The 26,060-nt window shown below is 33.4% G+C and overlaps 2 protein-coding genes across 2 annotated transcripts in view; one reads left to right on the top strand and one right to left on the bottom strand.

The window, feature by feature from the left end:
• Positions 1-14,962, top strand: part of Ankar (ankyrin and armadillo repeat containing) — a 70,137-nt gene extending 55,175 nt beyond the window's left edge. The window contains exons 15-22 of the mRNA XM_027925003.3: positions 1,049-1,155; positions 2,665-2,787; positions 5,811-5,969; positions 6,673-6,790; positions 9,780-9,889; positions 11,276-11,472; positions 13,359-13,405; positions 14,715-14,962. Coding sequence (XP_027780804.2) covers positions 1,049-1,155; positions 2,665-2,787; positions 5,811-5,969; positions 6,673-6,790; positions 9,780-9,889; positions 11,276-11,472; positions 13,359-13,405; positions 14,715-14,962 — 1,109 coding nt within the window. The remainder of the gene's footprint in view (positions 1-1,048; positions 1,156-2,664; positions 2,788-5,810; positions 5,970-6,672; positions 6,791-9,779; positions 9,890-11,275; positions 11,473-13,358; positions 13,406-14,714) is intronic.
• Positions 752-24,648, bottom strand: Osgepl1 (O-sialoglycoprotein endopeptidase like 1). The gene is made up of 9 exons (XM_027925006.2): positions 24,564-24,648; positions 22,823-23,066; positions 19,739-20,126; positions 18,678-18,882; positions 18,453-18,601; positions 18,214-18,344; positions 18,026-18,097; positions 16,496-16,602; positions 752-1,814 (listed from the first exon to the last, which is right to left on the bottom strand). The coding sequence occupies exons 2-8, from the start codon at positions 23,041-23,043 to the stop codon at positions 16,524-16,526; spliced, it is 1,245 nt and encodes a 414-aa protein (XP_027780807.1). The 5' UTR covers positions 23,044-23,066; positions 24,564-24,648; the 3' UTR covers positions 752-1,814; positions 16,496-16,523.
• Positions 24,649-26,060: the final 1,412 nt, after the last annotated feature.

Here is a 26,060-nt window from a genome sequence, read left to right as displayed (position 1 = left end):
ACTACTTTCAGAAATTCATTAACTCCAAGGTAATTAGCCACAGAAGAAAATGTTCCTTTATTTTATTTTATTTTGGACAGAGACTATAGTATAAATTATAAGTGTTCATAAAATTCTGGAAAATGATTTTATACACAAAGTTGCTTACACATACATATACACAATCAATTTCTTTATATTAGTTCACTACATATCAATGGGGAATGGAGGAGAAAGTAAGGGAACAAAAGTATTCTTTGTTCCTTCTAATTTCCCCAATTCTTTCAAATTTCCCCCAGATAACAGTCTGTGGCTGTCTTTTCATTGTTCATAAAGAGACCCAATCTTGTATTCATACTTAAGTATACAAACTTATAATTTGTATTTTGACATTTATAGGACAAAAAAGAATTAAAACTGTGTGTGTCCACTACAAACAGATGACCAGAATTCTTCATTCAGTTTAAGTCTGCATAAAGTTGTAGGTTATAAAGACTTATAGGAAGTTTTTTTTTTAGTACATGTAATTTAAGGAATCTATAAATCTTAACTCAGTGATTTACCCTAGTCATTTTTGTAGAAATAAACTTTTTATGGAAAATATTAACTATACACTTGAGTACTGAGAAAAAATTTTTCCAATAAATGATAGCTATTGTTATTCCTTGATAATATAGCATTTTAAAAATTTATTTGCTGTATGTCTATTAGAAAGCCATCTGTAATTCTAATAATAAATTCTCCATGTTTGTTAACTATACTTTTTTTTAAAAAAAAAAACTTTTTTAGTTGTAAGTGGACACAATACTTTTGTTTTATTTATTCATTTATTTATTTTTATGTGGTGCTCACATGTGCTAGGCAAGTGCTCTATTGATGAACTGCAATCCCAGCCCCATAACTATGCCTCTTAATAAGAACTTAAAATAGGGTTGATATAGCCTTTCCTTTTGTAATTTACTAACCACATTACTAACCATCTTATCAACCAATAATACCAAGTTACAATTGACTTTGTCATTTACAAGATGGAAAGAATATTACCTCACTGACATGTGAACTCTTACAGGTGTCGCCCATACAAGCAATCCTGTTAGTCAGCAATTTGTTGTAGATGAAAATGCCCTTCCTATACTTATCCAACTACTAAGAAATCACCCTTCACCTAATATTAAGGTATATATCAAAGTTCAAAACTTTTTTTCTGAAAGAGCAAAAATTAACATAAAGATCACATTTTAAAATAATTTGTATGTTTATCATAGTTCACAAGCATAAAAGTTTCATCTTTTTAAAGAAAATCTTTTAAGTTTTAAACAAAAAGGCCACTACAAACCATAAGAGTAGTAAATTTTTATTAAAATATGATTTCTTCAAATATGACAGGAAAATATTATATTCTTGTTGTTTAAAGAAATGTTTTCCTGAGAATATTCAATTATTTATTCAAAGAACATCCTTTCTATTTGGTGTGGAGAGTGAGGATGAGTGATTTACATGGCAATATATTGTTAATGCTATACCATCAAAGCAGGCCTACCTTCCACTAAGTAGCATTCTAATGAATTACAGAAAGATTATGACAAAAAGAAGGATTTAAAGTGCTCTGGTGTTCTTTATCATCTTCCCTTCTTTATGGTTTTCCCAAGGCTTGACATTACAAAGAACTACTTTGTTGAAGGATTATTCACTCTTCCATTTACTTCTAGTAAAATGTGCTTAAGAAAATAACATTCACATCTCTTCAAATCCTTTTAACAAGGCTTTAGAAATTGACCAGGCAGGAAATTATAACAATAAAACATACATTTTCTTGTCAAAATTTGGTAGGGGCTCTGTTGGAGACAAAGAAATAGACAATATAAGGAGGAAAATATGTAAGTAAACAGCAATCTTTCTTTTAATGGATATATTTGCTAGACAAATTATGTGGCCTCTCTGTCTATGAAGAAGAGGTTATTATAAGAGTTAAGAAAAAAGAAGCATATGCTAGCAAAGTTTCAGGTTTTACTTTTGACTTTCAGAGTATAAGGAAATTCCTTAAGACTGGAAAATGCCATGTAAAAATAACATTTTTATTTTAAAATGTGCATTGACATGAGAAAATAGTTTACTTCAATGGCATCCAGCAATATTTCAGTATGTATTTTTAATGGGTTTTGAACATAAGTACTTTTCAATATTTTTCCTCAAAAATAAGATTCTAGAGGCTGGGGTTATAGCTCAGTGGTAGAGTGCTTGCCTAGCACCACATATAAATAAGCAAAACCAAGGTTCATTGAAAACAACAAAAAAAGATTCTATAATGCATAAATATTTCACAACAATTCAATAATTATGCTTTTTGAATTCATAACATTTTCATATAAATGCATAGTGTAGCATTTTAAAACCTATTCTACTTAATCTCAGTAATATTCAAGGTTTATCCTCCTAATGGGCTTAAAAATAACTCTAAACCTAGAGGAGAAAAAAAGCTATACCTCAGTCTATATCACAAAGCTTTGCTTAAATTAATAGGATATTTCTCTAGAAGTTGTGTCAGAGAATAGTCAGATAATTACAATCAATGGATTATTCCTTAGCAGATTTTATAATATCATTCCACAATATATCTGATATAAATGTTTGTATAATAAAATATGCCATTTGGTAAAAAATAATTTCTAAAAACCACATATTTAGGTTGAAGTGGCATTTTCCTTAGCATGTATTGTCCTAAGGAATGAAGAGTTGCAGAATGAATTACAACAGAAAGAAGGATTTATGTATTCTGATGTCCTTTATCTTCTTCACTCAACAGATAAGGTATACCTTTACAAAATATTAGAGCTCCTTTGGAAGAAAATAGTTTGTATGCCATACTTTCAAATTATAACCAAATTTTCTTCATGTAAATATTCCAATGTATTACTAAAGGAACAAAATGTAAAAGATCTCTTTGTAGGTCGTTAGTTTATAATGATACAATAATACAGCTCCATATTTTTCATAATTATCATATTTCATCTTTGAAATGAAGCAATTTTAATGCTTGGTGATAAGCCAAAAACTCTCTCTCTTCTGTCCTGAACCAAATCTTCAATCTAATTTCAGGCTCTTTCAACTCTCAGTCGTATACTTTTTATCCAATACTTCAAAGTTATACTTCTCAATTTGTGATAAAGAAACAGATTTCCCCAGTAGTGCCCTAGAGTGATGGTTTTTAAAAAAAACTTTTAATTTTTTGAAATAATTTTAAGTTTTCCAAAAATTTATAAAAGTAGTACAGTGGTATATCCTTCAGTTTTCCCAAATGTCAACCAGAACATTAATACTGATATAATACTATTAACTAATATGCAGACCTTATTTAAATTATGCCACTTTACTCATCAATATGTCTGTTCTGGCATCCAATCCAGGATGGTGTATTACATTTAGTTGTCTCATCTCTTTAGTCTCTACTTTGTGAAGCTGAGTCATTCTGTGTCTTTCATGATTTCATGTCTATCCTAATTTTGGTATTTTTGATGAGTCCAGGAAAGTTATTTTACAAATTGTCCCTAAATTTGACTGTATTTGACATTTTTCTCATAATTAAATGGAAGTTGTGCATTTTAGCAATATCACAGAAGTGATGTAGAAGTTCACTCCCTTCCCAGTGCATCCAATCAAAAGGTGAATCACGTTAGTCTTACTACGGTAATGCTTAACATCAATTACTTAAAGTGTTCTCTGCCACATTTCCCCACTATAAAGTTACATTATCCCCTTTGTAATTAACAAGTATCTTAAGGTGAGACTTGAGATTATTCAAATATTCTGTTTTGCATCATGCTTTTGCTCATCAATTTTAGTATCCATTGATGCAAATATATATATATTTGGGGGTGTGAACAGGGGATTAAGCCCAGAGGCACTTAACCACTGGGGCACATCCCCAGCCCTTTTCTGTATTTTATTTAGAGACAGGGTCTCACTGAGCTGCTTAGCGCCTCGCCTTTGCAGCCTCCCAAGACGCTGGAATTATAGGCATACCCCACAACACCCGGCCCTTGCCTTTATATTTTTAATATTGGTATTCAAATATAAGGAAAAGTTGTTCCTGTGTGTGTGTGTGTGTGTGTGTGTGGTGCTGGGGACTGAACCCAGGGCTTTGTGCATGCAAGGCAAGCACTCTATCGACTGAGCTATAACCCCAGCCCAAATTGTTCCTTTTAAATGTTTATTCTCAGTGTCTGCTATTCTGTTGCCAATTTGTGTTGACTGTCACTGGTCCATGGGTTGCACTTTGAATAGCATCATTTTAGAGAAGGAGGAGCTGTCCTGTCCCCAGGGAAGAAAATTACCAACTATGTCTCAGTTCTCTGTGACATTTTAGAGGGACACAGGAGGATTGGGAGGGAGGGCATCTTATTTTTTTTTTTTTAAATGTAAGACTTTACTGAGATGTGCAAAAAGACAGAAACAAAATATATGGGAAGTAATATGGTAAGGAGACTAAATTTATGTATGATTCTCTAAGCCCCAGTTCCCTCTACTCTGTTCCTTCCTAAAGTTTCTCTTCTTTATTCTCTCCCTCATACAGACCCTTTCCCTTTGTGCTACCACTTATGTCACTCTCAAGCATTCTTCCTTCCCTCCCAGATGTTACCACTTGTTTCACCCATGTTTGTCTAATAACAGATACATCTTTGTGCACCAGTTGTAAGATGAAAGGACTCTTAGGGAACTGAGGAACTAAACCAGAGGATTTATTTGGTTATGGTCATACTTTTTAATTCTAAGAATCATTATATGTTGAGTTAAAAATTTATAGGCATACACTGTATTAATTTTGTCTCAAACTACTTGTTCCATAGGGGCATGTTAGGGCTATTGAGAAAGTACTGAGCTACTGTGATCCTTAATTAAGTGGGAGACTTATACACACCTATTATAGAAATTAGGAGGGGATGGAGGAATGCTCAGCAGCTAAATATGCCTCTGAATAAAGAGCTATTTATGGATAATAACAAATTCTGGAAAATCCTAGCCACATCAACTTTGTCTACATGGAAATGCAACAGGTTTTGGGTCTTTCTGGAACATCTACCCTACTTGCAGAGTTTGTGTAAGCATACTGATTCTAAGGGAGAAATTGACTTTTATTGTTTGCCCAGCTTCAGAATATTAAAATGTATTTTTTGTTTGTTTTGTTTTGCATTTTTGTTTTGTGGTATTGGGGATTGAACCCAGGTCTTTGCACATGCTGAACTATACCCCTGACTCTTTAATATTTCATTTTGAGACAAGGTCTCACTAAGTTGCCCAGGCCAGCCTTAGAACTTGTGATCCTTTTACCTAAGCCTCTAAAGTAGCTAAGGTTATAGGCATGCACCACTGTACCCATCTAAAATGAGATTCCTAAAAGGAAATTTTTTTCTTCCTATTCCTCTATGGGATATAGTACAATAGAGTTTACAAATGAATTTTGTTTACACATATACTTATTTAAAGAGACAATGAGAAAATCCAACAATTCATGAAATTCATTGTTATACAAGGGAAGTTTTGATTTATCAACTCTACTTTGCAATCTTGAAATGAAAATAAAATATAAATGTTGCAACAAAAAAGTTGAAAAAATTAAAATTATTGTTTCCTCTTACCATTCATGTGTTCCTGACAACCTAGTTTTCTATTTTGTCTATTTAGTAACATTCTAGGGTAACTCTCTGCTATTTGTTTTCCCCAGTAATGTCAAATTTTACTACCAGTAAAAAGAATACAATGTTTTAATGAGTAAGAATTCACAACCTATTCTGTTGAGTAATATGATAAATGAAGTTCATCACTTCTCATTGCAGGGTATTTGCTTAAGAGCAGGCTATGCATTAACTCTTTTTGCCTTCAACAATCGCTTTCAACAATACTTAATACTGGAAAATGGAATAATGACCATATCAATTTTTGAACCTTTTCTTAAATCAACAATTGAAACTGAGAGGGCAATGGCAGCATTTCAGGTACAAAGTCAGAGGTTAACACTTCAAATTGATGTGTGTCTTTTTAGTGAAGACTAAAACTTTGGGGGTCTAGTAAAATGTTTACTGACTTGTAAAATTTAATACTTTGTGTATCAGCTCCAACTACCTCATATTAACTCTATTATCTGTGAGCGCCTCTTCATTTTTATAGAATTTTACAAGTTAGTTATAGAGCACTTTGTACCTCATCTGATGCTTAAACCAACCCTGTGAGGCTGATAGGTAGGTAGAATTATTTTCATCATTCAATATTATAAGGGAATAAATGAAGAAACATGCTAAGTGTCTAAGACAGTTTTTTTAACTGTAAATCTTTAGCTGATCACACTGATTTTACAACCCTTTAACAAGCATTTGTATCTGTTATCTTCTTTATCTTTCTGTCTCTCTTTTCTATCCTATGATTTTTAGGAGAAGTATTTTCTATGAGTCTATAATTAAAAGAGATAAAAGTTGCAAATATTATAGAAATAACAATTCTGCCTTTTATGGTCTCTGCTATGACCAATAGGGATGAGTGCTCTAACTCCTTCCTGCCACCGCTTGCTTCCCTTCTTTTGGATCCCATCAAATACCCACTTTACTCGCCCCCCTCCCCCCACAAGAACTAATCTCCATCATAAAACCTTAATTAGATAAGCTGAGTAGAAAGTGTCAATGATTCTATGCTTTTCTGTTTTAGATTATTGTATTAGCTAAAGTCATTATAGATGTGGACCACATTACTTTGTCTGCACGAGGTGTTACTATTTTAGTTGATAGTCTGTATTCAGTTCAGCCAACTACTCTTGTTTTGACAGGTAAGAAATGACTAGAACTAATTGTATTCACATAAAATTATTTTCAGATTTTTTTGTAATTTGAGCAATAATAAAACAATAAGCCTGAAACCATTTCATACAGTTTGATGAATGAACTCATTTAGTCTAAATGGAACTCTAGAATAAGTCTACATGGAACAATAGGCATCTATTCTGTACCCTGAATAGGAGGAGAGTAACTCTGAACATAAGACTTTTTGACTTCCCAATTACTTTTCCAAATCCCTAAATATTTTCCCAGGATTTAAAATGAGAATTCAACTATGAGCTAACAACAATTTGTTTGTTTATTGTGGTGCAGGGATTGAACCAAGGACTTTGTGTAAATTAATCAAGTGTTCTACCACTGAGCTACATACCCAGACCTACACACTCATTTATAATAGTATGATGAATTTATATTCATGTACCTCTATCTGGTTACCTATTGACCATTTAAGCACATTTGTTAACATTTAAGCATTCTGTATATTGCTATGGAACACAGCAAACCAACATGGTCCAAAAGAGTTATTGACACAATTTTAATTGTGTGACTGTATCTATTCCAATCCTAAATCCAATTTGCACACAACAGGTGATCAATATTTAATTGACCTAATACATCACTCTCAAGGCAACATAAAACAGTGTCAGAATGACAGTCAGTGACTAACAAAATAGAGTACTTTTAAAAACTGAAATATATCACTGAGAGCAGCAAAGGAAACTCCATTTGCTATGCTATAGAATTGTATTTTTATGAAGTATATTTGCATGGCAGGGAAAAATTAAGCAAATAAAAACTTTCTTATGGAAACTAGCCAGGGAAACATGTTTAAAAGAAATTATTAAATATTTTTTCATCTAAATAACCTTATTAACTCATTGTTATAGTAATTTTGTGACTGAAAAACAATCACAATTGGGTTAAAATTTTGTTCCACAAACTATTTTGTGCAAGAAATGTCATATTTCTGATGACTTTCAAATATTAATTTCCCTAGTCTGGGGAGAATTGAATCTCAAAAATTACTGAAACTTCTCTGCACTTTGCTACCAAAGTCACTTGCATCTCTAGAGTCATTTTTATAATTGTGGTATCTCAGAAAAAGTAGATATTCTGGCCTTGGGTATATTGTGAAATAATTGACTGCTCAGTGTCCAAGTTGACAAGATTCCCAGAAGAGGCTCCAAAGGCATAGGAATTTTGTAGAGACTGGGATTTCCATTGCCAACTGTCCAGTTGTGCCAGGTTCTGTGAGTCCCTCTTAGCTTTTTTTTTTTTTGTGTGTGTGTGGTGCTGGGGATTGAACCCAGGGTCTTGTGTATACGAGGCAAGCACTCTACTAATTGGGCTATATCCTCAACCCCCTGTCTTAGCCATTTTCAAAGTTCCTTCTCCTTCTCCTTTGAAAATTACAAATCTAAGTTCTCTTAACTTTTAGATTCTCTACCCCCTCCATCTTTTTCCATTTTTTGTTCCCCAGCTTCAAAGACATCTTTTTAACTTTACAGACAGGTTATCTTAAGACAGCTTTTGCTTTAGGCTATACAATCCAGCCCTCTCCATCCTGAGGCAATAAACACAGAGAATTCCTTGGCTAATAATGTAGGCCAGAAAAATACATTTCTCAATAAAGTATCTACCCACACAGGTAAAAATACATTTATATTTTAAACATTGCTGGTGGGATTGCAAATTGGCGCAACTACTATGAAAAGCAGTATGGAGATTCCTCAGAAAACCTGGAATGGAACCACCCTTTGACCCAATTATCCCACTCCAGGGTTTATACTCAAAGGACTTAAAATCAGCATACTACAGTGATGCAGCCATGTCAATGTTTATAGCAGCTCAATTTGTAATAGCTAAACTATGGAACCAACCTAGGTGTCCCTCAAGAGATGAATGGATAAAGAAAATGTGGTGTGTGTGTGTTTTAATGGAATATTACTCAGCTTTAAAGAAAAATGAAGTTATGGCATTTGCTGGTAAATGGATGGAGTTGGAGAATATCATGCTAATTGAAATAAGCCAATCCAAAACAAAAACAAAAAAGAAGGCTCAAAGTTTTCTCTATTATGTGGATACTAATTCACAATAAGGGATCGAGGCACTAGGGAAGAATAGAGTTACCTTAGATTAAGTAGAGGGGAATGAAAAAAAGGGAGGGGATATAGGGATAGGATGAATAGTACATTGAAATAGACTATTTATTAATATATATATATATATATATATATATATATATATATATATATATATATATAACCGCATGAGCAATGTGATTCTACAACATGTACAATCAGAAAAATGGGAAATTACACCACATCTATGTATGATATATCAAAGTGCATAAATGTGTTCTACTGTAATATATAATTAAAACAAAAAATTTTTAAAATATAAAACACCAATATGAATGAAATAGTATTAAGTTGGTAGATACACATTTAATTATTGAATCACTTTATTCTTTTCGGTCCCCAAACATTTCTTTTTGTGGTAAGAACTTCAATTATTTTAAACTTCTATAAGAGATATACCGCTTGATTTTTAAAATACAATTATACTCTTAAAGCCATTTGAACTGCAAAACTACATTAAATTATCTTATGTTAATTCAGTCATTATGCTCATTCTTATTTAAAAGTAACACTCTAAAAACCTCAAAATAAAATATATCTTGAAGCCATGGAAGGAAGAAAACCTCTAATTTCAAAAAATAATCCCCCTTTTAACTATTACTTTTTGTGACAGAAAAATCAAACCATAATTTTAGGTCAATTTATTCCACATTTACTATATGCATGGTTTCCCTCACCATTTCTTTCTTTCTTTTTTTTTTTTTTGGCCTTCAGGAGCATTCCCTCACCATTTCTTAAGATGTCTATGACTCAAACTTTTTTAATGTTATGTACAAATGTACAAAAGCACAGTTGATCATTTAAATGACACAAGTATTTTTTCTTGTTTAATTTATAGGAAACTTAATTGCTAGCCTGGCTCATTCTAGAGCTGGTATTCCAGAAGCATTTACTACATTAGGAACGATCCATCAACTCTGCTACCATTTGTACTCAGGAAGAGAAGAGGTAAAACAAAACAAAACAAACAAACAAACAAATACCACCCCCCCAACTAATTATAAAACTAAATATGCAAAAATAAAATAATTTGCTCCTCTCACTTTATTCTCCTCAGTTATATAATAAATATAGTTCATGTTACTAACTCAAAATTAGGTGAACTTTCTAGTACTAATTAGTCATATCTACCCTCCACAAAATTATACATTTGTTTTAACTCCAAGACTTAAATAGGATTTTAATTACAAACAGTATAATATAAACAACAACAATTAAAAATTTAAAAAGAAATACCTGTTCAAATTTGTAATTAAAATGTTTATAGCCGGGTGTGGTGGCACATGCCTGTCATCCGGCTCAGGAGGCTGAGGCAGGAGGATCAAAAGTTCAAAGCCAGCCTCAGCAATGGCAAGGTACTAAGCAACTCAGTGAGACCCTGTCTGTAAATAAAATACAAAATAGGGCTGGGGATATGGCTCAGTGGTTGAGTTCAATCCTCAGTACCCACCCCCCAAAAGTTTATCAAGTATCTCACAAAAAGTGGTTACCTTGTGATCTAAGACATTTCTCTGATTTGCAATGAATGAAAATGGAACCCAAAGGAGATTTCCTTATGTGCTAAACAGGGTTAGAGGTGAGAAGATGTGAAAGAGTCCATGCTGGATGTAGCAGTGGATTGCCTCTGAGCGTGTGCCTACTGTTTTCCCCTAAGATCTAAAGTATTTCTCTAACTTTTAGGTGTATTAGAATCACCTGTGGGCCTGTAATTCCATAGATTGTTAGGCTCTACTCCCTAAATTCTTGATCAAATATATCTGAGATGGGTCCCAAACTTTGCATGTCTAATAAGTTCCTAGCAACTGAAGATGCTGGTCCAAAAACCACACACTGAAAACAGAACAAAAAGGAGTAGAAGATATGTGGGCATTTATATAGAGCAGCTTGATGCCAATGTGAAGACCAATAATGCCAACTTTCTGGTACCCCTAATAGGCCCGTTTTATATTAATTTTATGAAAATTTATAAAATATTTTATGCTACCAACTATTTAATTCCCTACTAACTCCCCAAGAATACATTTTAATTATCATATAAAAACCTAATTATTTCAGAGTCAAGGCAAAGGCTACTTCATTTAAAGTAAGGAAACTACTTCTTTTAGAGCTTGGTGGCCTAATACTTGTGCTTCCTTCTTTGTTCTTGTGAATGTAAAACTGTTTCCCTGAGTGGACATTTTTAGCCTATTTTCCTGGTTTCCGATGACAACCACCTGAGCAGTTTTGAAAAATCCTGAAGTGGGACTCAAAGTTACCCAGGTAAAGCTAACTATAGCACTGAGTTATTTTAAGAACAGCCTTTGGCTAATAAAGAATTGTTTCTTATTTATTTAGGTTCGAGCAGCTTGCTCCTGTGCTCTTGGCTACTTAACTTACAATGCAAATGCTTTTCGCATCCTATTAAATGAATGCAGGAATAAACCTAATCAGTTCCTTCGTATAACAAATAATATCAGCAGAGATGCAAGTATTAACCCAGTATTTTTAAAGGAATTTCAAATGAAACAAATGGTGGGACTTCCTTCTTTAAGGTATTGTGTCTATATTTGAAGTTGCAGTAGTAAAACTGATAGATTTTATTAAGTTTATCAACCACAGGGAAATAGCCTCATATGAATATATCCTCTGTATGCTGAAGGATAAACTTCATTCTAAAGGTCCATTGCCAAAGCCTGATTTATTTACTTAGTTATTTATAATAGCACTGGAGATTGAATCCAGGGTCTTGTGCATGGTAGGCAAGTCCTTTACCACTGAGCTATATCCCTCACCCTATTTACTTATTTTTGACAGAGTCTTACTATTTTGCCCAGTCTGAACTGGGCAACTCCTAAACTCAGGGATCTACCTACCTCAGCCTCCCAAGCAGTTGGAATTAGAGATGCAAGTCACTACTTGCAGCTCAAAGCCTGTTTTAATTCCAGCTTAGTATTAGAGTCATGGGTACAGATAAGAATATCACCAGACCCTAGGGACCTTGAGTAGCCAGGAAATTTTACATTTTAGATAAGTTTTTGGGACACTAGTCAACTCCATGTCTGATCAAAGCCATTTAATTTTTTTTTTTTTTAGTTGTAGATGGACACAATACCTTTATTTTATTTATTTATTTTTTTGTGGTGTTGGGGTTTGAACCCAGTGCCTCATGCATGCTGGGCAAGCACTCTACTACTAAGCCACAACCCCAGCCCTCAAAGCCATTTTTGATCAGACTAGAGAGAGATTTGAGAGTTCTGAGCCACACAAGACTAATACCATGGCCTTAGCTTCAAGCAGATCTTCTGAACTTGGCCAAAGCTAGTTTAAACTCCCAGGTTAGAAATGGGGTGATCAGATCCAGTAGCTGGAGTTACGATAAAGCTTACCAGGCATTTATTCAGAAAATTCTGTCTCAGTGTTGTAGTTTCATTATGAACTTAAGCCTCTGAAAAAGCATGAGAAAGAATCTCTTTACTATGGGTACGTTTTCTTTTCTGGAGATGTAGTTGAATTTTGAGTCTTTTCTACAAGTAGTCATATTCACATACAGGAAATATAACTACTCAATATATAGTATTAACTCTGTGATACAGAGAATAGAATTCAATAGTGTATTATGGTTATATACATCAATTTTAAGTATATAGAAAAATGAGTACATCTTCAGAGTCATTTTAATTCTTTGAAAAAGTGAACGTCTGCTGGGCATGGTGTTACACAACTGTAATCCCAGAAACTTGGGAGGCTGAGGCAGGAGGATTACAAGATCACAGCCAGCCTCATCAATTTAGCAAGGCCCTAAGCAACTTAGTCCTGTTGTAAAATAAATAAATAAATAAAAAGGGCTATAAATGTGGCTCAGTGGTTAAACACCCCTGGGTTCGCTCCCTGGCACCAAAAAAACAAAACAAAACAAACAAACAAACAAATAAATAATAAAAAACCTGAAAATCCAACACTTATTGCCTAATTTTATATAATAAACCAGAATATCTAAATTTTCATTGCTATAAATAACAATGTTAAACATTTCCATTGATTCAAAAATTTAATTTAATTTAGGATAAACAGTGTAAGTAAGTAGTATTTTCAGTCATTCCCCCAGTTAACCTAAATAACAACTTTGTGGAATAGGAAAAATACAACCCTTTCTTGGATCTGTTTTCTTCAAAATCCAGTTGCAGTGTCTCTTCTTCCCATTACTTCATGCAGATTAAATGACTCAGTTGTTTGAAGTGTGTAAATTAGTGACAGAATACAAAATACCTATAGGTAATATGCATAATTTTATGTATGTTAATCAACATATATGAAAAATAGGCCATTAGTCATTGAACATGATATATGGAATAAATCTTCATATATTTCTTCATGTTTTTCGGGTTACACTAATGTCTTCATTTATTTTATTATCTGATTAAAATTTTTTCCTTTTTAGTCTGGAGAGGAATGGAGGACCATCCATAATTCCAGTCTTTAAAAAAGGTAATTAATTATTTTTTATTTTATTTCTGAGATATCTTCTAGCCCTGGCATTTTATAATTCTGTCCATCCCTCCCTAAAAATCTGAAATGCAGAGACAACCAAAAAAAAAAAAAAAGGTATCTGTAAACTTCTCTTTTGTAATTCTATATACCTAAAATACCTTTTTAATTTATAAGCCCATGTTAATCATTTCTTTTAAGGACTTGCGTAATATCTCTTGCCAGAAATTCCTCTCTGTTTTTTTCCACAAGCTAAACATAAAGAAAATTCATTATTTAAACAACATGTATGTATGGTTTAAATAATGATCTTGCCATTGTTATACTTCATGTACAGTGTATCTGTCTATAAATTTTTAGAGCAGAGACATGTTTCCTATTGATACACTATTTGTTTTGTATATAGTTGGTAGATGACAGTTGAGGGCTTGGGTCTGAGGAAATAAAAGTCTAGATCTTATATTACTTCTTCCAATTAGACATTTAACAGGTAATAAAATTACTTAGTAGTTTCATGTATATGCTTGTTCATGACTGCTTAATGTAGGACCAAAGTCAATATTACTTAATATATGTCCTAGTCCTATAGTTGTTATCAAGAATAGAATCATTCAGAAGTGAAGATCAGTTTTCTGGAGTCAGAAAAAAAAGGAGAGAAGAGAATAGGGAGAGATAATGAAGAGAGGAGGAACTTCATTTATTCAGGGAGTATGTGAGGGAAGCTACATATGTGTGGAGGTCTATTTCTGAGTATCATGGCCATACAGAAAAGTATCTTTCTCTCTCTTTTTTTTTATAGCTTCTTTAGCCTAAGAGTAATTTACTTTAGCCTAAGAGTAATTTACACATAAGAATAAAGTCAATCTTACTCTTTCTTCACTTTAATTCTGGTTTCTAAACAATAAACTGTACATCTGTACTAGTAATGGTCTGATGAAGTTTTTGCAGTTGTGGTAATGTGAGAAAAAATAAGGACAACATAGGGAGTTTCTGATAAAATTAATTTCATTCAATGTGATGTCTGTTATTTTAAGATAAGCCTTTTATACTTTTTTGGTGTTAAAATATCCTTCACAAGATGATATTTTAAGTTGTTGGCAAGTGTTTCTTTATTAGTGCTAACACGGCATAATAAAAAGTTGGTAACCACATATTGTTCCCTACAAATTTTTGGTCTCTGAAATCTAAAAGTCTGGAAGCCAGTGATCTGTTCTCTCAGTATGTTTAATTTATGTAAAGAAATAGAACTACTTAGAGGTGGAGTAATGAGACTATACTTATATTTAACTGTGGCCTTCTAATTTTTTAGGGAAAGAACACCGAAGAAAAGCAAAACCTAAAATTCAACCAAAAGATTCTTTGACTTTAATACCTCCTATAACCAACTTCATGGGACTCTTCAAAAAAGCAAAACAGACCACTGTTTCCCATAATGTTTTTTCTTTTTCATCTGCAATTTCATCAGATATCATAAATGTATCAAGACCAAGAATAGCGTGTTTGAACCAACTTGGGAAACATGAACAGAAAGCCAACCCAGAGAATGCAGAAGGCTAATAAAAAAGAAATGAGTATGAAAGGATTCCTGAGAAATTTAAAATTTTAAAAATATGATAAAATATACATAGCTGAGTAATCTTTCCCTTTTTGTTTAAAGAATTTAACCTTTATTTTATGTACTTGTTTATTGTTGTTTATTTGTTTTTATGTGGTGCTGAGGATCAAACCCAGGGCCTCACCTGTCCTAGGCAAGTACTCTACCACTGAGTTATAACCCTAGCCCCAGCTGGGTAATCTTTTTGAATGGAAGTTCTTGATATTACAAAGATTTTCTTTACCAGTAGATATGGGGTAAGAATTTCTGCAGTAGACTGCCTGTACATAAATCTCCAAGATTTATCAACTGATATAGGTTGAATTGGTATGCCGAGTTAAAGAGGCCTGACTCAAAGCAGCCCTCATGATAACACTCATTTTAATACCTTAAGATATTTAATGAAAATAAATTACAAATGTGATGCTTTAAAATGTATACTTTAAAAATATTTCATTTAAAAGTAAAAACTGATATAATTTCTCATCAGATATACAAGTGTGGTTAAAAAATACAGCAACCAGTGTTGACCATTCTCCATATTTATAGAGAATGCCTTTGTTTTGCAGATATAAAGGATGATTTCTTTTTGGCTTAGAACCAAACAATGCTTTTGCTCAAAAGCACTTTTGAATAGGTGCAGTTTTGATATACATTTGCTACTTCTATTTTACAACTACAGATAGTTGGGCTTCACTGTGTTCTTTAATGTGCCTCCTCCCCTTTATTCCATCCACTTCATTCAATAGCCCCCATACAGTTTAAGGGTCTTGCTATAATCCAGTCTCTTCCTGGGCTGCACTAGTCATTCAAAAAATATATTAATGAGTAGTTATTTTCTATAACATGCCTTAACAATAATGATGGTGATTATGGAAGCTATATGGATTTCAGGCTTTCTTAGACTCCAAAGTCTGTGTTCTTAACTATTGAAAACTAAGAAACCTCTTAAATATTTCAAATTCAATTCTAAATTATGTTAACTGATGTGAGTTGAAACATTCTGGTAGATGGACTAAAATAGGAAATGCAGAGGGCAGAAATGGTATGTTTTAAGCTAGAAAGGATAAATAAATCTAAATGATAAGAAAGTGTTATTTACTAGGTACTGATAAGGATAAGAATTCATATCAATGGAAGTATTATAGAAGCCAGGATCATTTTCAGTAAAAGTCAAAAATAGTTTCTGCTGTCCTGACTGAGAAAAAGGGAAAAAGCATTAGGTTGTATGATATGGGTACAGGATTCAATAGAATCACTATATGTCTTCCAAGGTTTTGTTTTCTACCTGTCAACATCTATGCAATCTTTCCCCATAAGATGTTTTACTTTGATTCTTGCTAATGAAAAAGCCACGCTCCTAAGGCTATAACATATTATTATTATTTTATCAGAAGAGCATACATAACAGAAGGAAGTCTTGATGATTAAGTAATATATTTATAAAATTTGATACTCAAGAAATTGGGAACTTAATTTGAATCCTGAAATACTACCTGTAGAGACTTTTTTGAAAAGCAAACATCAAATCTTCATTTTAAGTCGTGGTACTTTGATGGCAGCTTCTGCAACTTCTTTTGATATATCTACTCCAAGAGGACATCTGCATCATAATCAAATAAACCATATTATTTCAAACACTTTCTTGATGTTCCATTGCTAGTTTTGCACACTATTTGCTTTAGAATTCTGCAAAGTAGTGGAACTATTTAATGTGTAATTCATCATATATGGTGATGCTTCTTACAAATACAAAAGAATCTTAAGCTAGGATAATGAAGACCATTTCACTAAGAAATCTAAATTCTGAGATGTTTTTGAAAGAGTTCTGTTGTTCTCCATTACTCTAAATTAGAAAGTTAAAAACAAATGAAATATAAGTATTAACAAAAGATGCCTTATAATTTTTAACAAAGCTAAAAAGATAAAAATAGTTTATCACATAAAGTCAAACATGCATTTATTTACATTTTAAATTCCCCAGGTTTCAAAAGTTGTCTTACCCCTTTTCAACCTTCCTTTGCTGCTACTGGCTGGAGAGGTCTTAGCTCCTATGTCTTTTTTGATTTCTGCTCTATAAATAATTTTAGCTTCAGATTTTAATCCAAGATAAGGCTGTGGCCTGGAAAAAGCCATCATCTCCAGTCTCAACACTGCCACAATAGGGCACAACCAGATCAGTGGACAAAACATATCTGAGGTTTAGTTATTGGCATAAGGGATTCTGACACTGCTAATCCAACTCAGTTCGTTCACCATGAGAATTAATAGTCTATGGTTCATGCAGCATAACTGTCTAGTGATGGACCATAATGCTGACAATATTTGAAACACTGAATGAAACAGTCTTCAAATTATAATTGTCAGATTATGAAACACAATTGTGCTTTACCATTCTAGATCTAACTTAGACCACAACTTGAGAGCAAATTTTAAAAACTGTGTTATTACTAGAACTTTGATTTGGGAGAGGAAATAGGCTTGCAGTAAATAGTTATCTTTTGGCTGCTTCCCAGTTACCCTGTTAAGAACATAATCACAACTCCGTCTACACCTGAATGCTTTCTGCTTGTTTTGTTTCCCAGCATACCAGCTGGTCCTGAAAGCTTCTAGACATTGCAAAAGTCCAAATTATGGATCTGGTTTCCATTCTGATCCCAAGTAAGGAAATGCATCATTTCTACACATGTCCAAATTCTAACTCACCTATGATTTATCAAAATTTTTCTAATTTAATTCTGTAGCAAAATAAACTTCTTAAAAAGTGTTAACCTCAATGAGGTTCATGAAAAAAAAAACTGATATAACTGTCAAGTACCACCAAATTATTAATAAAAACTTTATATATAAAAGCCAAAACCATTCTTTGGTTTTTATAATTTACCTTACATAAATAATATAAACTAGGGCTAGGGATATACCTCAGTTGGTACAGTGCTTGCCTCACGTGCAGAAGCCCCTGTGTTCAATCCTCAGCACGGCAAAAAAATAAAAATAATAATAATAATATAAACTATACCACATACTTTGGTTCGTAGCGGATGCCTTCTATGTTGTCTAAAATGCCCAAGCCAGCACGTAATCTTTCAATACCATTCCTAAATAAGAACCATTAAAATAAAATTAATAGCCTCAAGATTTAAAGGAAGATTTAGTATGATGAAATGGTTAATTAGTATACTTATGAGTGAAGCTCATATATTCTATGGCTTACCATGCAATCATAATGCCATTATCAGTGCATAGTCTTGGGGGAGGACACAACAAAGTGCATTGTGTTGCATTTGTTACAATTTCCAGAGCTCTCCGTATATACAAGTTACTTGCAACACCTCCAGATACAACCTAAAGGAATTGATAAGACCCAATGAACTCCTATCACATATGAACCAAGTCATTTATTAAACCTGGGGAAATGCCAGCATTACTATAAGGTGAAATGACAAAACTTACTAGTACTGCATTACTTTGAGATAGCAAGTCTCTCTGCTTGCAAAACAGAATAGCACGATGTGTTCTTTTTGCAATGTGGCACGCAGTTGTATGCTGTACTGCAGCAGCAATGTCTGCAGCCGAAGACAGGATTTGCCCCTTCTCAATTCCTGCAGAAATGAGCAGGTATTTTTAGGCTCCACTGAGAAATATTTATTTGTCCAATTTTACTAATTAGAAATATACCTTCCTCTTTCTCCTTTTGCATTATTATTTTATCGATAACATGTTGAAGCCCAGAAAAAGAAAAATCACAATTTTTAGCACGCTGCATGGGTGGATTGATATCAAAATGGAATCTGTTTCCTTGTTTGGCCAAATGTTCTATAGCCTTCCCACCACTCATGGTGGAGCATTCTGGATGTTTGATTAAAGAGAGTCTTCTTGCTACCTATCAAAAACAAAAACATATTTTTAATGAGTTGTAAATTAAATATTTTGAAACCAAAAGGTACAAAGGAAATGAATTGAAAAATGTAAAATGCTGAATAAAATATGCTATACGTCTACAAATATGGACTACAGCTGATGTTCAGTAAAGCAAACCACCCAGTTCGTTATGAAAACCTGATCTGTAGTGGCCTATCACTGCCCTGCTACTTTTGCTCTTATATTGGGTTTAGAAAATGAGTTTGAAATTGACAACAACTGCTTAATGATGAACTTCAAATAAGAACTTGTCCTATTCTTTCTATCATTTCAGCTGTTGGCAGCAGTTTGTTTGTTTTTAACATGGCCGTAGACTTTGTAGTATTCTAAAAAGGAAAAGAAAAATCTGTGGTTTCAGTAATTTAATCATAGAAATTTGTGCATCTTGATGTCCTTAGGTTAATCTTTATGTATTTTGCATTTTGTGGTATATTACAGTTTACAAAGCACTTTTTGCATATATAGTATTTGGATAAATATAAAATTTCAGCTGCAAATTATTTGAACCTTTATGTATTGGATGTAAAACCATTTTATTAGGAACTGGTAAGAAAGAATTACAAAATTATTTACTACTTTTTTTTCTTACTATACATAATTTTTTCAGTCTATTTAAGATATTGAGAAATACTTAAGTGAATGGTAGTAGCATATCTATTGCTATTTAATTGAAACAGACATCATAACAAAAAAGGGTGGAGGGTGCTGGGGATGTATCTGTGATAAAGCACCTAGCTTGCATGAGGTGCTGGGTTTAATCCACATCACAGAAAAAAAAAAAAAGAGAGAGAGAGTGAAATTAGTTCTTAAATAATTACCTTGTCAAGCATGTCACCTGGTGCAATGTCCAAAGACTTTCCAAGAAGCAGAAAATCTGAAACTCCTCGAACTAATGCCAAGAGACAGTGACCTCCAGAAATCAAAAGAACTAAAAATGGAAACTCTACTTTATTGGTCAACCTAATAGTAAGTGCGTGAGCCTCCATATGATGAATGGGGATGAATGGCTTTTTCAGCTCGTCTACCAGCTGTAAACTAAATGATAAGCCTACTCCTAAGCTTAAAGCAAGTCCTGGCTTTATGGTAGTTGCAATCGCTGAGAGTTCACTTGGAGATATTCCGCTGGCACAAAGAGCTTCTTGTACTATTCGTTGAATGTTTTCTCTATGAAGTTGTTGAGCTACTGGAGGAATAATCCCACCTGTTCTGAAACAAAAGAACAGCTTATTATAATTTTATGATTGTACAATAAAGAATGAAAAATTATGTTATAGCTGAATGCATGATTTCAAATTAATCATTATGTAACTGAAAACATTAGGATTTTCAAATTGTGTGGTCTATAATGCTGCAACTATGATAAGAACTAAACATGATGTTATGAATTCAGTATGAAGGGATGCTTCTGATTTTCCAAACTGGTACACAGAACTCCCATAGATTTGCTTGTTAATGAATGAAATCACCAAAACAATCTTAGAAAGCATTCTAAAGAAGTCTTGAATAAGGGAAGGACAGGATAAAATTATATTTTAGGAAAACAAATTTCCTTGAACATAGAGAGAATTTTAAAGAGATCATCACAAAAAAGTATTTGGATTAAAAGGCTGGGAGTATAGCTCAGTGGTAAAGCATGTGCCTAGCATGTGCACAGCCCTGGGTTTGATCCCCAGCACTGAAGAGGAAAACAAAAATCATTTGTGTAAAGTGATTATATCTTAAACTGGGTGATTGTGGTAATGGAAAGAAAGGGATGGAAAGCCTTCAAATCTGTAATAATAACTAATAACTAACATAAGGGTATGGAGGACCAAGTCATCAAAGATGATTCAGATATTTGGCTGGAAGGACTGGAAGAAAAGAAATACTAACACTGAGAAACATGATGGAAATTTTGTGAAGATGAGTTTATTTTTAAAAAGACTGCACTTGAGGTTACAGCAGGATAGCAGACAGCTTGCAATCCTAAAAGTTTGGGAATCCAGTTCTCAAGAGTTGGTAATTAAGATTTTTGGTTCATGTAGGATAGTGTAATGTGAATAGTAAAGAATTAGAAAGCAAATTTTCTAGCAATGATTATGCAAGCATAAGACTGATTTTTACAATCTGAGAAACAGTACAATAAAATATAGAGTCTGAAAACATACCTCTACTCTAAAAAGAAAATCATCTTCAAACATCTGATGTTGTGGGTGGGAAGGACAGTGGAATGAGATGGACATTATTACCCTATATACATGTATGACTATACTACCAGTGTGACTCTGCACCATGTACAGTTTGAGGAATGAGAAGTTGTGTTCCATTTGTGTATAATATGTCAAAATGCATTCTACTGTCATGTATAACTAATTAGAACAAATTTTAAAAATTGGATGTTGCAAGACCTGATACTTCTACACACAGAAATGCAAATTATCAGTAGAATATTCAATTAATATTTACTTAATAGTTAAAATACATACAAAAAGAAATTATCTTATTTCAACACATTCTTATATTCCTTAATTATTCAAAGATACATTTTATTTTAAGAAAAGAAAAATGTTCAAAAAGATTCAAAAATTTAGTACACCCAGTAGAAACTGAAAAGACTATGGTAATTACAGTTATCATCTGCACCACTTGTTTGATACTCACTTGATGCTGCCTTGCTCTGCTAGATCTCCTTATAGTCTATACATTATGTCTCTGATTAGATTCAGCTTTTCGAAGGGAAGAAATTTTTAGTATTTCATTGTCATGTAGTCCCTTTCATATAGTATGTTACCATTTAAGGGTTACTCTGTCTCTTTACGTAAATTATTTCTAATCTCAACAGAATCAGAGAGGATAATAAATTTGCCTTAAGTCACAAAGCCAATACTAAATGCCTAATTTAGGATTCAATACCAGTCTGTGATTCCAAAATACCAGCCCTTTTCACTAATCAGATGTTCTAAATTAATGACTTGGAGGCATATTTTAACATGTTTTGAATTAGCCAATAATTTTTTAAAATCTGGAGCTATTACATTAAAAATATGGATTTTTTACTTTCTCTTAAAAATTTTGATAATGACATAGGTCTTATAGTCCTGCCTGGCAACAATTGGGTAGAGCTGAGCAGTGACCTTCTCCAGATAATTTATCCTTTATATCTAGCCCACTTATTTATATAACCTTGCAAACATCTGAGTTTATAAACCTTGCACTATTTTAAGATTTAATAAAACACTGCATCATTATTTAAGTAACAACATAAGTTGTATAAATGTGAATAGGATTTTTTTTTTCAGGGATTAATATGGGGTAGAGGTCGGGTAATGAGTTAAGACCATAAAACATACATGTTGAAGAAAGAAAAGGCATTGTTGAGAGAAAATCATTGACTAATACTAGAGCTGGTAAAGAGCTTAGTTCCTTTTTGGCAACAGGATTAGCTAAGGTTGGAAATTTAACTGTAGATAGTCATAAAAGCGAGGGTCAGATGTTTGAGGTTTTTCTATAGTAATTATTATAGGCTTTAACACAAAGGAATATGAACTTGGCTCCTAAAATTTAACTTTCATACATAATAAATACAAAAGAATGGTTCCATTTTTTTAAATTAAATTTTTTTAGATGTTGATGAACCTTTATTTTATTCATTTATTTATATGTGGTACTGAGAATCAAACCCAGTGCCTCACACATGCCAGGCAAATGCTCCACCACTGAGCCAGAACCCTAATCCTCTTTTTAAAAAGAGGTATTGGGGATTGGACACAGGGGCACTTTACCACAGAGTTAAATCTCCAATCCTTTTGTAAAATTTTTTATTTTGAAATAAAATATATTTTATTTATAGGCATGAGGTGCCAAGCCCAGCTCATTATACTTTTCCAAAAAAGGTAGGGATAACAAAGATATAGTCTACTTACTTTAAATGAACTTCAGTTTGGGAATGTATTGCTTCTCCCAACACATTTCCAGTTTCATCTACCACCGCAGCTGCTGTATCATCACAGCTTGTTTCAATACCCAATACTATTTTATGAAGAAATAGTGTTCCAGGATGAAAATTAAAACTTCTTAAAAATCCATCAACTTTCCTTTTGGATGGTTTAAAAAAAACTCGTGCTGTCTTATTCAATATTAGCATTATTACTAGTATATAGATAATTCCTGGAAAATAATTATAGAAACAAACATTACTTGGAACTAACATTAGGAATTAACCCACTCAAAATAATATGTGTGACTTATTTTTCAATACATACTTTTATAGAACTATAAGAAACTCTGCAAGAGTTACCAAAATTTTATAAAAGTTCCAGCAACCTGTCGATGTAAATAAAAGTATTAACGAGTATGAGGTTTTTCAAGAGGGAAAGAGAAATCAGATAAAACATTCTGTAATATTACAGGTTGAGGATCCCTAATTTAAAAATCTGAAACACTCCAAAAACTGAAATTTTTTGAGTACTGATATGATGACAGAAGTGGAAAATTTCACACCTGACTCCATGAATTATATCAGTCAAAACAGGTACATTAAAATATTATATAAAAATTAACTTCCAGCAATAGTATAAAGTAAGGTATATTTGAAATATACTTGAATTCATTTTAGACTAGGGTCCCATTCCCAAGATATCTCATGTATATACTAATATTCCAAAATCATCACCCCACCCCGAAAAAACAAAAAAGAAAAAGTCTGAAATCTGAGACACTGCTGCTCTCAAGCATTTTGGATAAGTGGATAAGGATGCTCAACTTGTGATATTGTTTTCATGCCATTCTTACCAATCTATTCGTTATTCTTTACAAAACAACTAATATTAATTACATGGATATTTCTCTAAAAACTGCTATTTTTCATAGTTAAAACCAAGATAAAATGTTTATTTTTTTATATCAAACAACAAATGCAAATAAAACAGATAAAAATAAATGCATCCTATTTCCTGGAAACATTTCTCAAAATAAAATTTAATCATTTGGTTTTAAAACAAAAGTTCATGTAAGACACACATATGCACACCCATCAAGACGCAATCTTGTAGTTTAGAAATAAGTCTTTTCATGAAGTTCATCCTAAAGAAACATATCTAAACTAAAATAGTGCAACCCAACACATATTTTATCCTTAATTACAATCTTAGGAATTAAATCTCCTTTTTTTTGCCACCAGGTTTATCATTACAAGTTTCTTCTCAACTCGTTTTTCTCCCACAAATTAATAATCCATCATTAAAGCACCCTAGTATTTTCATACTGCAAAGTAGGTCCTTTCCCTATCACACGAATGGACAAAATTAGGGGTTTAAAAAGGCAGCGAATAATATCGAAACTGAACAGAGAACATCCAGAGATTAGAGATGAGCGACCTAGTCGCAAAGGGCAGCTCAAGGAATGAGGCCCAGACAGAGAAATAGATTTGCAGTAACTCAATCCGAGCAGGGCAAATTGTGAGAAGTACTTCCCTTTCAGAGCAAGAACGCTGCTGAGTGACCGGGTGACTAGGATGGCAATGGGATCTCTGCTCTAAGAAAAAGGGTAGGGGGCTGCTCTAATTAGAGTTAAGGGGGAAACCTCTTCTCCAGTTGCACGAAACCATAGTGGGGCGAAAGGCGAAAGGTTAGCAATTCCACCCTCCTCCCTCCCGAACCTCAGTACCTAGCACTCGTCTCCTTTCCCTAGCAAAACCGGCTGACTGCCTCTCTCTGGCACAATCAAACCGGAGACTGGCGCCCCGGAAGTGATGTCGTCAGCACCGTGTTGGCGTCCTTCGTCCTGCCCTGGTTGCTGTAGCCCTAGAAAGCCGCGTTACTGCTCTCTCTTTCTTTTAAAATTTTTATTCTTATTTGTTATATATGACAGCAGAATGCATTATTACTCATATTACACATATAAAGCACAATATGAAAAAAAATTTTTTCATATGGAAACTGGCGCTCTTAGCAAGAGAAGTTGAATGTCCGATTTTGCCCCGGTCTCCGTTTGTGCACTGGTGCATTTCTTCCAGATTTGTAGGTAACCAGACTTCTGTAAGGTCACATAGCTAGTGACTGAGCCAGAGGAAGCCGAATGCAGACTTGCATTCGTTTAACATTGCGCTACATTCCTAAACAAGTTTGTGTGCGCTTTTGACTGGAATTTGGTTGCCACTGTGAGAAAAGGATGAAGTAGATTATTTGCCATTCCATTTTTAGGGGAACTACTACCAAGCCAGAATGTGGTGGCCCGAAATACTTAATACCGTACTTATCACAGAAAGGGTGTAAACTAGAAATGCCCACAAGAATTTGCCACGAGTTCCCAGAGAACGGACGTGCTTCTGGTCGGACAGTCTAAACCGTTACTCCCAATTCTTCACTAAGAGTAAAAAGATCTTGGTTTATTTTTGTAATCTTAAAGTAAATGGCCGTTGTAAATATTTTAAAAATAATACTTTTCATATTGCATTATGTAGTCCCTGCTTACTGTGTAAGCAATCTCCAGCATGGAATGTATTCATATCCTTTTTTCTTAGTTCGTGAACTTGTTGCCATTTGTTTGAATAAATACATTCCAAGAATTTTTTCTCTCCCCTCGCAAGGCTTTAAGGTTTCAGTAAATAAGGGCCTTATAGTGCAGTGCAGTGTATGTGTGTGTATTTGTGTCTTACATGGTGTTGAGTGCTGAGTATAAAGGATTGGTGAAGTATATGGAGAAGTCACAGAGAACACTCTAGGGGTAGATACAAATAAGTAAATGCATAATTACCACAATACTGTTGAGATTGTTTTTGGTTCGAAATTAACGTTTTTCCAAACTTTCATTTATGTGAAAATACATCAGTAAAGTGTCATTTATTATGTACCCAGCACTGTGGTAAATTAATTTATTTAATCTTTACAGCAACCCCCAAAGGTAGTTACTATCTTCATTTTAGGTGCAATTAGGTGCAACTGGGCCACAGGGTTTAGATGATTTGTAAACCACACAGCTAGTAACTGCAAGTTAGGATTAGAAGTCAGCCCATATGGCTCTGGATCCAATTTTCTTAATTGCCAGAAAAACTCATATTTTCTTTAGGGTGCATTGTTAACATACACTCCCAAATAAAAGGATAAAAGAAGAATTAAGACCTAAAGATTAAGAAAAAATTAGTCATCCTGTTTGATTATATGA

Source organism: Marmota flaviventris, chromosome 11 (genome assembly GCF_047511675.1).
Source record: "Marmota flaviventris isolate mMarFla1 chromosome 11, mMarFla1.hap1, whole genome shotgun sequence".
Classification (NCBI taxonomy): Eukaryota; Metazoa; Chordata; class Mammalia; order Rodentia; family Sciuridae; genus Marmota; species Marmota flaviventris.
Note: the sequence above shows the minus strand (reverse complement) of the source record. Positions and strands in the feature narration are given on the sequence as shown.